Source organism: Rhipicephalus microplus, chromosome 8 (genome assembly GCF_043290135.1).
Source record: "Rhipicephalus microplus isolate Deutch F79 chromosome 8, USDA_Rmic, whole genome shotgun sequence".
Lineage (NCBI taxonomy): Eukaryota > Metazoa > Arthropoda > Arachnida > Ixodida > Ixodidae > Rhipicephalus > Rhipicephalus microplus.
Genome location: NC_134707.1, coordinates 54,799,267 through 54,813,368, shown reverse-complemented (window position 1 = coordinate 54,813,368; position 14,102 = coordinate 54,799,267). Strand labels below are relative to the sequence as shown.

The 14,102-nt window shown below is 44.8% G+C and overlaps 1 protein-coding gene across 1 annotated transcript; it reads right to left on the bottom strand.

Moving 5' to 3' along the window:
- Positions 1-9,894: 9,894 nt before the first annotated feature.
- Positions 9,895-12,639, bottom strand: LOC119164489 (uncharacterized). The gene is made up of 3 exons (XM_037416685.2): positions 12,562-12,639; positions 10,206-10,844; positions 9,895-10,062 (listed from the first exon to the last, which is right to left on the bottom strand). The coding sequence occupies exons 1-2, from the start codon at positions 12,571-12,573 to the stop codon at positions 10,236-10,238; spliced, it is 621 nt and encodes a 206-aa protein (XP_037272582.2). The 5' UTR covers positions 12,574-12,639; the 3' UTR covers positions 9,895-10,062; positions 10,206-10,235.
- Between the last annotated feature and the right edge of the window lie 1,463 nt (positions 12,640-14,102).

Below are 14,102 nucleotides of genomic sequence, written 5' to 3'. Positions count from 1 at the left end.
TAGGCTGTTTAGTAATATCAGCTTCTCAATTTTATCTTGGCCTCAACGTTCCGCGTGCTTTCTTTCCTCACAACACGCACTCCCCCTACTCCCCGCTAACCCGACCACACTCACACCAACGTCCCCGCAGAAAGCAGACGAAAACTTTACGATGAAAAGCGAGCCACCCAGACCCACTGGTGCGGTTGGCTATACCTGCCTATCTCCATATCGTCAATGGCATAAGGAATTTTCCCTCGCAGTTCAGTCAAACAATATACAATTATAGAATCTCTGACGTGTGAATCATTCGGTAGGCCGGAATCTGAAAGCGTGAGTCTTTGGTTTTGATATGGTGTGGTTGGAGTTATCAAAGGGAAGCCCCTTTTTTTCGGCCACCGTATTTATTTGTTCAGAAGTCTTACACTTCCATTTTTTGTTGCGTTTGTGTGCGGGTTTCGAGGAATCACTTGGAAGATTATGAGTTAATTTGAATAATAAAGTAAGGAAAGCCACCATGATGCATTCAATAAAAACACCCATGAATGGCCAGGCTGTTTATAGCACCTTTCCTTGTTGAAAATAATTTGGGACATAGTGAGATCAGCTGTAAGAATATTGTAGTTCACTGAAGTGCTAATAGGACAATTCCACAAATGTGGAGCAAGTATTATTTATTCGTTGCTGATCACTTTATTAGTCTATGCAGTTATTTTCACTCTCATTTTCGATAATACTACACCTTGAAGTACAGGGTTATGCGTAAGTGCAGGAACAGAGCGCGGGAATCGTTTTATGAATCTTACTTCAGAAACATGCAGCTTCGAAATCGACGTAAATTGCGACGTCGATTGTCATTTTGGTTGGAAGTCGTCATGCTGCAGATTTTTAATGCCATTTCACTTGGCACCCCTGCTCAAAGGACGAACTGCTACAGCTGGATTTGGAGAACTATCCCTCTAAAAAGCTTGATAGAATGGTCAGGATGTCAGACAGGTATATTCATCACGTAGCAATAGCCAGGCGGAACTTCGCACCACCACTGTGTCTACGTTGCTGGTCTGTTGCCACTTCTGAACGCGTCTCATCTCAGTCACACATGCCAGGTAGGTTTAAAGACGTACACTATGTATTGCAACTGCGAAACATCTGTACAAACTTTCCCGAAGTGTTCAAGTCCTTGGGGCCAAATTTACTGAAACAACTTAATCTAAAACGGTTGTAAGAAAAAATAGAATAGGGCACCATTCGGTAATTGAACAGCTTCTTGTGCGTAGACTCGGCCCTCGTGACAAAAGGCTCCCTGTCGGAACACGTTCATCTCCATGGCATCGATTTCCCGGTCCACGTCTGCGTAGCACCTGAAACTGACAGCTGTATCGTTTAGCGAACCCCTTTGAATTTCTTTATCAGCCCAATTTTCTTCGAACCTGTCCCATCATTATTTGCTTTCAATTATACTGGTAACAGCCGTTTCTGGCAGTTGGGGCTGCCATTCAATGACTTATCTAGAGGGCTTCACACCGAACCGTGCACCCCTCCTTAAATTTGTTTGCCATGATATACAGAGCTTACAGTGTAAAGATTTATTTAACTTTGCATGTCATACCACGGCTAAGAAAATTTCAAGGAGAGTGGTGGGGGGTGGCAGCACGGCCCCACTCTAAGATACACTCTAGGAGCGCATCACTATGTATAACGATGCTAACCATGATTCTACTCCTCAAAGTTTGGACGCTGCCCGGCGCAGCTCCTGCGTAGCCGACCTGAAATGAGTATTGATTCAAGTTCGTGATGTGGCTGTTAGGCTAGACCTGTTACTCCCTATGCGAGGGACCTAAGAGTCCTGGTATGCTCCTAGTCCGCATGCCTGGTCCTCATTAAAAAAAAAAAAGATATAACCCCCACCCACTCTGAAAAAACTTTCCACAAACGCCCTATTTCAAGAACTGTTGACTGTCCACCTTTACCTCCCAAATATCAGTAACCAAAGGCAGTAGGAGCAAAAAGGCAGGCGCTGTAGTTGAATTCCTCCAACCCTCTTAATCAAATCGAGGACCTTGCTCACGCCTTTACGATAACGCCTGCCAAAGCTCGACGCTGGGATATCCAAGAGTTGAGATTCCAACTGTTACTCTGTGTCAAGGGACCTGCATCAAAATTTTTCACGAACGCTACTACAGAAGCAGTGCACAAACTAGGCAACATCTTACTCTACGCAGTCAGCGTCTAGAAAGCCTAATCGGAATACTGAGAGGCCCAGAGGCGCCGCCGATACGGCGTTGCCATTAGAAAGCGGTCAAATCAATAAGCCTTACTCATCAATAACAAGCCCAAATAGTTACAGGAACTAATACAGTATGCATGCAGTTTGGAGGTTTCAAATGATGCATGTGATCGGGGTGTACGTCTGAAACCGGCTGACTTGTGTGGCTGATTAGAGCCTAGCTGTCATTTCCATGTACGCTTCTCTCGTTGAAAAAGCAGTGTCTAATGAAAGCGCGAATTTTACCGTCAACCGGCCGGTGGGTGCGGTCTCGATTCACGATTTTATATTTGATGTACGAGTCCACGTGACCAAGGTACAGATAATCAACTATCCTCATGTATGAATCTATCGTCTGGCTTTGTGCTACGGCACTCGGCAACATCAATGAAGTATGGATTTCTGATTTAATTTGGAGAGCTAGCTCATTTCCATTGAATAGTGGTCTCAGTTATGCGATTATAAAAGTTCCCGTTCGAAAATTCTTGCGGGACAGATTGAGATCGCTAAAAGGCGCACACATTGCTGGTATACTTAGGAGTTCATGCAACCAGTAACATAAGCACGAAGCTTTCTGTTCGGTTTAAATGTACAACAAAGTACTGAAATAAAAATCCAATCGTAGTTTCACAATTGAGTTTCATCGAAGCTATTGATTGCACAGATCTGTTCAAGGTAGGCCAATATTATTTATGTGCGTGGATCACACCTTCCTGGTGGCTCAACTCACCGAGAGGTGGTTGCGCGGAGAATGTTTCGTGTGGGTGCCGCCTTGGTTCCTGTAATCCGGGTTACATGGACATCCGATGCACAGCCTTCGCCAACGACAGGCTCATTTTGTGTAGCCACAGCCAACGTGGAAAGCCTCGATCAGCTATTGGTGACCTGTCCAGGCCTTCACTAGGCTCGCATTCACCTCCTTCGTGACCTTCACCACCACCCCGTCCGCCCATTCTACGCGCTGGATGGATGGTCCACTGCATCAACCACTCCTGTCCTTCACGCAGTAAAGAGAACTTTTCCTTCTTATTTACCTTATGTCGTAGGGCATACTGGCGCCAATAAGGAATCTGTCTTATTTAAGGAAATGTCGCCGTGGGCTTGTTAGTGGCCATAACAAACCACCAAAATGAATGAAGAGGTATCAAATTCCAAATTAAAATTTAAAACGACTTCCTACCAGTATGAATTCAAAAGTAGAAGCTACGCCGTTCATTTTATTTTGAGTCTATCGTATTATTCGTCCACTCAACCATCACTTCCTCCTTCACAGGAAAGTGATTTGCGCCTAACGTAGTTGTGAACTACGTCGGGAATAGAAGAACAAGAAGGCAAATCTGGGCTTGTTGGTGATAGATCAATTTCTATAACTCACAGCGTAAGAAGGACGCAGACGAAGTATAAAACAACAAGAACGCTGACTCTCAACTGAAGATTTATTAAAGGAAAGGCACGTTATATGCACATGTTAGCCCGCTTCAACAGAGCAATTACGCAAGTTCAGCAAAGTGATTCACGTGACAGCACTTTTTCACGACACGTGGAGCCTCCACGTGCGTGATAAAATAAAAAAAACCTATCTACACAACAGTCCCATTTAACAAAAAATGAAACCCTGCCGCGGCTGTCTAGAGGCTAAAGCAGTTGGCTGCTGACCCGATGGTCGCGTGTTCAAATCCCGGCTGCGGCGGCTGCTGTTCCGATTGAGGCGGAAATGTTGCAGGTCCGTTTGCTCCTATTTGGGTGCACGTTAAAGAACCCCAAGTGGTCGGAATTTCCGGAGCCCTCCACTACGGCATCTCTCATAATCTTATAGTGGTTTTGAGACGTTAAACCCCACATATCAATCAGTCAACAAAAAAAAAACGGAGTTGTGAAGCATCCTAAGACAGTTGGCACTTTAGAAAGTGCAGTTCCTTTTCGCTAATGGGAACAGACGGATGGCTTATGCACAATTCACCTTCTCTGTTGATGGAAAAGACCTTCATTATCTTCCTTGTGTTTTGATGCTTATTGCGGAACCTAATATGTGCTTCCGTCACCATCGCCTTACAACCCCATTCTCTGCAGTGCGATGGCAGGTGCAAACTACCCGTAGCCCTCAGCAATGCCAAGTGCTCCCTCAATCTAATATTTTGACATCATCCGGTTTGACCAATACATATATACAGATTATATTTTATATATAGTATATATTATATTATATTTTATACATAAATGTATAGTTGATATATTCGTGCCTTTCCTTTATGAAATCTTTATTGGAGAGTCAGCGCTTGTGTAGTCCTATACTTCATCTGCGTCATTCTTGCACTGTGAGTTATCGAAAAAGGGAATAGGAGACATTGCAAATCATTCTAACACATCACGTTGTTTAGCCCTGCTTTTTTGCTCCATCCAACTTTGAAGAAGCAGCACTGTTCTGACGACACCATTCCATTACGTCACAAAATTTGTCAGGCTGTGACGCCACGAATACGTCATGATGTGGCGTCATCGCGTGGACAAGGTTACACGGCTTTTTGCTGAGATGAATGGATGGATGGATGGATCGATAGATGGATGGATATGTCTGTACCATTTAGATCGGGCGATGGCTAGCACCACCAAGCCGTAATACCTAATGAACCAAAAACTAGATTTTTTTTCTTTAAATAGTTAGGTTGAGTATTCGTACTTTGCAGTGAAGTGTTTAATTTTCACTCGTGCCTTGACTTTAGCCACCAATCAGATAATCTCTTTCCTGTTAATTCTACTCGCTTACGTCTATTTTGCCCTCCCTGTCCCTAAACCCTAGTGCTTTGAAAAACTCTGCTGATTGATTGATTGATTGATTTATATGTGGCGTTTAACGTCCCAAAACCAGCATATGATTATGAGAGACGCCGCAGTGTAGGGCTCCGGAAATTTTGTCCACCTGAGGTTCTTTAACGTGCACCCAAGTCTGAGCACACGGGCCTACAACATTTCCGCCTACATTTGAAAAAAAAAGTCTCTGTGCCATCAACCTGAACTATAGGGTGAATCCCTTTACAGAGCATTATCAAGCGTTCGGCAGTTTCTTCTTCCTCTCAACACGCACTGCATACCGTGTAACCCCTTCGTATTTGGCCCGATATGTCTTGGTTCGCAATACTCCCCTCCTGGTCTTAAACAGTATAGAACTACCCCGAGTATTATCATAGACCTTTCCTTGGCAATTTCCTGCTTATAAGTTCGATAGATCTCTAGTGCGGACTTCTTAATCATGCGAATTCTCCACCTATCGGTCTCAGCTTCCTTCACCTTATTCTTAACCGATAATTCTTTTTAGTTTGACCCCCTGTTGTTTTCTAAGTATTTACCAGTCAATTTGCTGGTTTTCTTCCTCCATTTTGTATCTACATTCTTCATGTACAAGTAGCTGAATACGTTCCTAGCCCAACGCTCCTCCCCCATTTCTCTCAATCGCTTCTCAAATTTCATCTTGCTGCTAGCTTTTCTGCCCTTAAATGACGTCTGTCCCATATCACCTTGTACTCCCTGATTTGGTGTATTCCCGTGAGCTCCTAAGGCAAGCCTACCTTTTCCACGTTGCTTAATTTCTAATCTTGCTTGAACTTCTGATCTCATGCACAAGACCGAATTGCCGAACGTCACACCAGGAACCATGACCGCTTTCCACATTCCTCTCACAACATCATACCTATTGTAATTACACAGTGCCCTGTTTTTCATTACCACTGCATTCCCGTTACCTTTAGTCGTCACGTATATTGTATATTTCGTGTTCTCTTAGGTACTCGGCCCCATTGCTTGTTCATACTCTCAGATTTTTGTATTCATATGTTATCTCTAGCGTGACCTCCTGTATTCTAAGCTCGCTACCTTCATTGTCATTAAATATCATGACTGTTTATTTTTCCTTACTGAATCTGAAATCTAACCTATCTCCCTCATTACCGCAGATGTCCACCAATCTCTGCGAATTTTCCTTGTTGTCGGCCATTAGCACTATATCATCTGCGTACATCAATGCTGGTAGTGCCTGTTCAATGAGTTTTCCTTGTTTGACGAAAGAGAGGTAGAAGACCAGTGCACTTCCCTCTATATTGGCCTCTAATCCTTGTAGGTACATCATGAATAATAAGGGTGACAGGGGACACCCTTGCCTAAGCCCCCATTTTACCTCTGCATGCTTGGATACCTGTTTTTCCCGCTTTATAACTACCTTGTTACCTTTATAGATATCCTTTAAAAGATTAGTGACTACATGTTCCACGCCTAGTGTGTCCAGTATTCCCAACAATTCTTCTTGAATCACGCTATCGTACGTTTCCTTGATATCCAAAAATGCTAGCCACAGGGGCTTGTGTTCCTTTTCTGATATTTCGATGCACTGCGTCAGTGAGAACAGATTGTCTTCCAACCTCCTGTGTTTCCGAAACCCATTCTGCAGTTCCCCCAGCACCCCCTCATCCTCTATCCATGTTTGCAGTATTTCCTTTATAATGTGCATCGCCAGCATGTAGACCACTGATGTCACTGTTATAGGGCGGTAGTTGTTTATGTCAGCTTTTACCCCTTTTTCTTTATAGATCATGCTCATCCTGCTAAGTTCCCATCCATCGGGAATTTCACCATCGATTATTATTTTGCTCACTGCCTCTCTCAAAGCCTGCTTAGACTTCGGACCTAATGTCTTTATCAGCATAATTGGAATGCCATCTGGGCCTGTTAATGTACAACTAGGAACCCTTTTCTCAGACCTTTCCCACTCTCGTTGTGAAAATGGACTCATGGCGCCACTTGATTCATCCTTGTCTATTGTGGTGCATAAAGCACTCCTTTGTTGAAATTTTTTTCATCACCCTTGTTCTTATATATTCAATAGCTTCGTCCCCTTCTAGCCTAACACCTTGAGCTGTAGTTATAAACCTCTGCTCTAGGCTCGTCTCATTTCTTAGGGAGTTTAGATGGTTCCGAAATTTTGCAGCAGCCTTTCTATCTTTTTTATGTACTTCTGTCAGCCACTGAGCTCCCTTTGTTCGAATCTTTTCATTGATCAGAAGGGATGCATCCCTTCAACAGCTTAGAAAGATTTCCCATTTTGTTTCAACATCATCTGTCGGTTCACCGCGCTGCTTAGCATGCCTGTGTTCCCTAGAGGCTTCCTGACGTTTTGCTATGGCTCTCTTAACTTCCTCATCCCACCAACTTTTGGGTTTTTGTCTTCTTTTTGGGGTGTCTTGTTACGTGCCTTGGCAAGCTCTAGCTCAAACAGTCTAATTAGATTCGTGTATATCCACCCTGTTTTATTATCCTCAGTGATTACTTTCTCAATTTGTTTATAGGTTATTTCAATTTGCCTTTCTGAATAAAAATTTTCCGGTAGTTGCTCATGTTGTCTCCTTCCCACTTTCACTGCGTTTCCAAAACTTAGCTTGATACGTTTGTGATCACTACCCAAACTTCTGGAGCCACCCTAATCTATGTGAATTCCCCTGAGCTTATCATACATCCTATGTGACATCAGTGCGTAATATATCGTCGACTGCAGCCTTCCTACCTCCCACGTTATTTGCCCTTCACACTTCTCGGTATTGTTGGAAATGATCAAAACAAGGCTTTCACGCATATCCATGATCATTTTGCCTGTCGGGTCGGTATACCCATCTATATCTTCTTTGTGCGCATTCATATCTTCTAGTATAATTATCTCGCACTCTCCTCCCAACTCCTGAATGTCATTTGATATACTCTCTTCCATTGCCTGGTTTTTCTCTCTGGCCTTTGCTCCCGTCCACAAGTACACAAAACCAAGCAGTGTCATTTGCCCTGACACTTTCCCTTTTAGCCATAAATGTTCCTTGCATTGCTGCTTGACCCTTTGCCAGTCTGTACTTTTATGAATAAATGCCCCAATAGAACCCCTGTTCCTGCTGCCTTCTGTTCTGTTACAATATTCCCACGCGTAGTCCGGATTGTTAGGAAGTTGTTCCATATCCCTGAGATGTGTTTCTACAAAACTGTATACCATCGGTCTCTCCTCCCTTAGCTGTTCTTCTATCTCTTCCCACTTCAGCCTGTTCCTACCACCCTCCATGTTAATATACCCTATGTCTGAATTGGCTCGGCGCTCGTGGCTACGTCTATTCATGCCCCGAACTCTACCTATCTTAGACACTGGCGCCACTTTGGAATCGTATCTGCCCATACCACCTGTCAAAGAGTCTCCCTGGTTGTTTTCCTCGTTATTAGCTATCCTGCACCCCGAAGGGCCCGCCTGCCCCCTAAAAAGCTACTGCGCGTCCTGCAAGTCGCCAACCCACCTCATGACCTAGCCGCCCATCGAATTGAATTCTACCTCGTCAAAAACCACCCCACCTATGCACCTCTCTATTTATTTCCACCACCTGAAAGCCTTTCTCTCGACTCATCCGCCATATCTCTTGATTTGCGTTGACAACCGCTTTTTGCATGTTACTATCATGCGCCGGTACCTCCGGTATCGTGCATGTCACTACCGGTACCTAAAGAGAAGTGGCGCGCTTATCATCGACGCCTTTTGCCAGTGTGGTTGCTAGTCCTGCTGTTTCTTCATTTAAGACATCGTTTAAACCACCTGAAATTATCACGAAGTTTCGTCTATCAGCTGTATGTTTGAGTTTTGCGCTCGCTTGCCTCATGACTGCATGCTTCCAGCTTGAGTCCTGGGAACACCCCTACTGCAATCCTTTTGTCACCTCTTACCCTCTCTTTGATGGCTTCTGTGCATCGATTTAAGTCCACTACGTGAATGTTACGTGGCCTTCACGTGACATCTGGCGTGTTGGAGTGCCAATAATAACATGTAGAGTTTAACATCCGAAAAGCACCATATGATTTTGAGAGCCACCGTAGTGGAGGGCTCCGGAAATTTCGACCGCATGAGGATCTTTAGCGGGCGCCCCAATCTGTGCCCAGGGGTGGGTGGGAGTGCTAACATGGCCACCTAAGGCTTGCGCCTTGATAGAAAAGTATAAAGACCACGAAAGATATCGCTTCGCTTGCAGTTTAATGGTGAAACAATACGGTCCTTGACGAAAATTTCAGAACTTCTGCACTACTTGACTTTCTATACTCTCAGGCGTCAATGTATACGCAGTGTGTGTCCCCCTTTTAGCTGCTGCCAAAGCACTTTTGTCACAACGAACATTCAGCAAAATCAACAAATCAAAAGCTGAACGCGTCTGTCGATTTGTTGAAGCAGTTTGTTGGTTTGGCAGAGCACTGTCACTTGCAGGCAAGTGGTCGTCCACGCATATTTACTATTCAAGGTGTGATACAAGTGCTTTTATTATAGCGTTTCCCAAACATTTCTGAGGTTAGCCTTAAAGACCATGGTGAGCTATTGATCCTTAACAGCCATTTTCCTCGTTTACGCTCCTAATGAAGTCCTCGTTAACCTCTGCCTATATGCAGCAAACCAGACAAAATATTTCTGGTTTCCTGGCTATATCAAGCGCATTTAGCGAGACCTGATTCAGGGTGTAGTAGAACAAATGGGTTACCACCTTTGATACAAAAGATGCGTCCACCTTAGACATGGGGGATCCTGTACTCGTAACCGCTGGAAAGGCAAGCTACCGGAAGACATTAACGAAATGTTTTTAAGACAACACAAGCTGTTCCTTGTGAAGACGAGGAAGAACGTCCTCGTCAACATTTATTTACACGTTTCATAAACAGAATTTGCACTGTTGAGGGTATATCTCTTCGACTTAGAAGGCACCTAGAAGCTGCTGACAGTTTCCACCATCGATGCTGTACAGACTCCTACTGGAAGGTTATTCACGCTGAAAATAAGCAAAACAAAAATTAGCACAACTGGCTAGCATTTAAAATCAAACATACTTTTTTGTAAGCACTAATGCCAATTGCCCAATTGAAGGAACTTCAACCATTAAATGTTTATAGATGATATGACTTATGAACTTACTAGAATGTTGACGCCGTTTGAAGTGGACGCTCATTTGTGGTGCTTGACGACGACAACTTTGCCAACGCCTCCACCGGTACCGCCGTAGCCACCGTAGCCTCCGTAGCCTCCATAGCCTCCATAGCCTCCGTAACCACCATAGCTACCGTATCCACCGTATCCGCCTCCTAGGCCTCCGTATCCACCTCCGACTCCTCCGAGACCGCCGCCCAGACTGACTCCACCGACGCCTCCACTGACACCTCCGCCGACGCCTCCTAGACCAGAGTGGGCAACGACGGCTCCGCCACCGTGAACTTGAGACACGTGATGCACTGTGCGAACCAAGAAGGCGGGGCCGGCCACCGACTTTGCTGCGCCCGCTCTGCCACCGTTCAGAAGCACTACGCTGCTTCCGACACCGACGTTGCCAGCACTTCCTCCGAGGCCTCCAACACCAAGGCCCCCGAAGCCTACGCCACCTCCTAAACCACCGCCGTATCCACTGCCGTAGCTTCCACCGTAGCCTCCGAGACTGCCTCCAGCAAGGTATCCACCGCCAAGACCACCACTCAGGCCACCACCCAGGCCAACACTGCCACCTCCGATGTAGCCACCAAAAGCACCAACAACCAAGGCACTCAGTAGGACACTGCACGCCTGCACCGATTAAATATTTGATGACGTTGAGTGCGCTAATAGTGCGTTGAAATCCTCCTGAACACCTGGTGGGCTTATTGGCAAGTGTTTCTTTAACGCTCGGTATGCCGACATGCCAATTCCTCCTTCACGCGTTAACGAGTACACTAATGAAGTGAATATTTGAGTTGTACGTTCGCTTGATATGCGTACTGTAACACTCAACATATTACCTCTTAGGACATAATATGGCGTAACGTCACACATCGCTTGGATAGCATAGAAAAAAAAAACTTATAAGGCAGTCAGGTTATCCAACTAATTCTGGTTGTTTAAGCTACGAATAAAAAGATGATAAAAAATAGAAATATGACAAAGCAAGAAAAGACGAAAGGAAATGAGCACACAGTGAACTTAAGCGTTGTGATTTTTACCAGTAGTACAAGAGGAAGGCGTTATCCTAATTCACGTTCTTTCTGGTAGCTCTGTTCTTTCTGTCTACACACTGAAACGTTTTCTGCGCTCTAAGATAGTATATTTCTTTCAAAAAGCACAATTCAGATAAGTGCGAACATCAGTACAGCAAAACACCTGAAAAATGAGCTTCGCAGATGTCATCTGTAGGATTTAAATGAAGATCTTTTATAATTAGGATTTCCTTCAACTGCGGCATATATGGTTGAAATACAATTAGGAGGGGAAAGGATCTTTTTTTGCAGGAAGTTCTTCGTTTTGTTTTTGTGCCCTTATACCACGGATACTTCTTCACCTTCCGAATTGTTGTTCGTACAAAGCTGAAGAGGAGCAAAATCCTGTGAATATTGAAAAGGTGAGGCTGCTTTAAGGAAGGAGACCGTGCTGCTAGAAGCTCATATTATCAATAGTAGTGGACTTACTGCACCATTGGGAAACAGTTTGTACATTCCGTGCAAAAAAATAAGATTAGGCTTATTGTTGAGCCCTTCGCAATCTGCCCTGCGCTTTTAACACAGGATAGCTTGGTCACTGGTGACTGCTAAGTTTAATTTGTCTATCAGTGGTTACAGTGAATAATGGACTATTGATATGTGGGCTTTAACGTCCCAAACCCACCATATGAATATGAGGGACACCGTAGTGGAGGGCTGCGGAAATTTCGACCACCTGGGGTTCTTTAACGTGCATCCAACTCTGAGCACATGAACCTACAACATTTCCGCCTCCATCGTGAATGGAGCCACCGTTGCCGGAATTCTATCCCGCGACGTGTGGGTCAGCAGCCGAGTGCGTTGGCCACTAGACCACCGCGGTGGGGCAATAATTAATGGACTAAGATCTATTTGAAAGAGTATTGAGCGCTGCGGAGCAGGTTAGCATGACTACGTTCTTCACTGACTAAATTGTTTGAAAAAAAAATACGATTTGGTAAAGGTGTGCAACAACTTTCAGGAGTGCGCGAGGAATATTTCAGCTTGATGAAAAGGTCAGTACTTTACAGCTTTGGCAGTCCAGGTCTCTGAGTAGGTCAGTGCTTTATCATATTTTTCAGTGCTGTTAATCTTGAACTCTCGGTGCACCATTGCTTTGGGTGGCCATAAACTCCTACACGAAGTGTAATTTACCACCGGTGCTACATTAAACTCTATTATGACATCAGCCTAAACTGAACCTATCTCAGCAGAAGAAGCCGAGAACCTCATGGAAACGAACGGTGCACTCGATCTTTCTGAGAGCTCCGCACGGGTAGATATGTCCTTACCAAGACGTTCATGGTGAAGACTGGATGATTTCTCCGGGCACAAGCGGGCAACGAGCTATGGAAGACGTGTGTTCTGCGTTGTGGCGACACGGTCTTTTATACCCAACCAACACGCGTAACCCCCCGCCGTGTTTTTGCTACGTCACAAGGGGAGGGCCAGTGAGGTGGGCCCCTATTCTCTACAGACCCACACTCTCACTGAAAGCGCGCAGCTTCCGACGTCCTGCTTCTTCTTTCTTTTCGAATGAGAAAATAGAGGAGAGCAGCCAACGTTTCCGCAGCGACTGTCTCGCTCGAACTCTTCCTCGCGCAACTCGTGCGGAAGCATAAGCAAACCGATCGCGACGCGCTCACCGCGCCTCCCCTCGCTTATCTCGGTCTACGATTCGAGTGAGACGACGACGACGTGAGTAAAAAAGTATAACGGTAACTCCAAAGTACATGAACAGCCTACACCGTGCAAGACTGTTCGATGATGGTGCCCGCTGCGTGTTCTGTCCTGAATCGGAAGAGGAGTCAGCGTTCTTTTTTTTTATTTTTTGAGCTTCCGGCTGCACCTCAGTTGCTCCCGAAGACACCTCCCGTCGTGCTTCTTGTTAGGCTTTCTAATAGGATCGCGTTCTCCGTTTTTACTTGGCCCCTACGTTCCGCGTGCTATTCATCCCCTCCACACGCCCTCCCCCCGGCCCCAGCCAACCCGTCCACGCTCACACCGACGTCCCTGCAAAAAGCAGACGAAAACTTTATGATGACAAGCAAGCCACCCAGACCCACTGGTGGGCTTGGATATTCCGGCATAACTCCACACCGTCAGTGGCATAAGAAATTTGCCTTCACGGGTTAGTCACACAATATACAACTATAGAATCTCTGACGGGTGAATCATTCGGTAGGCCGAAAACTGAAAGTTTGGCTCTTTGGTTTCGAATTGATGTGGCTAGAAGTATCAAAGAGAGGCGCTTTATTTTTTGGCTACTGTAGTTATTCCCTTAGAAGTCGCATACTTCTGCACTGTGTTGGGTTCGTGTGTGGGTTTCTAGGCATCATTTGGAAGCCAATAAATCTACTTTAATATAAAATAAGTAAAGCAACTGTTTTGCATTGATGAGAAAAGACCGTTGTATGGCCAGGCTGTTTATTTCGTCTTTCCTAGTACAAAATAAAATAGGATATAGTGAGATCTGTTGTAAGAACATTTTAATTCACTGAAGTGCTGGTAGGCCAATTCTATGTATCTTGGGTTAGTAGCATATATTCTTTGCTGAATAATTGATTGGTCTATGCAATAATTTTCACTGTCATTTTTGATAATATTACAGGTTGAAGTACTCGGTTCTTCATAAGTGCAGGAACAAAGCGGTAGAATTTTTAATGAACCTTCCTTGAGAAATATGTAGCTCCGGAATCGACGTATGTTTCGACGTTGACTGTTATTCGGCTTGGGGGTCAACGTGGTGCTGTTTTGGAATGACAGTTCGATTGGCACCCCTGCTCAACTGACGAACCACTACATCTGGCTTTGGAAATTATACCTCTTAGAA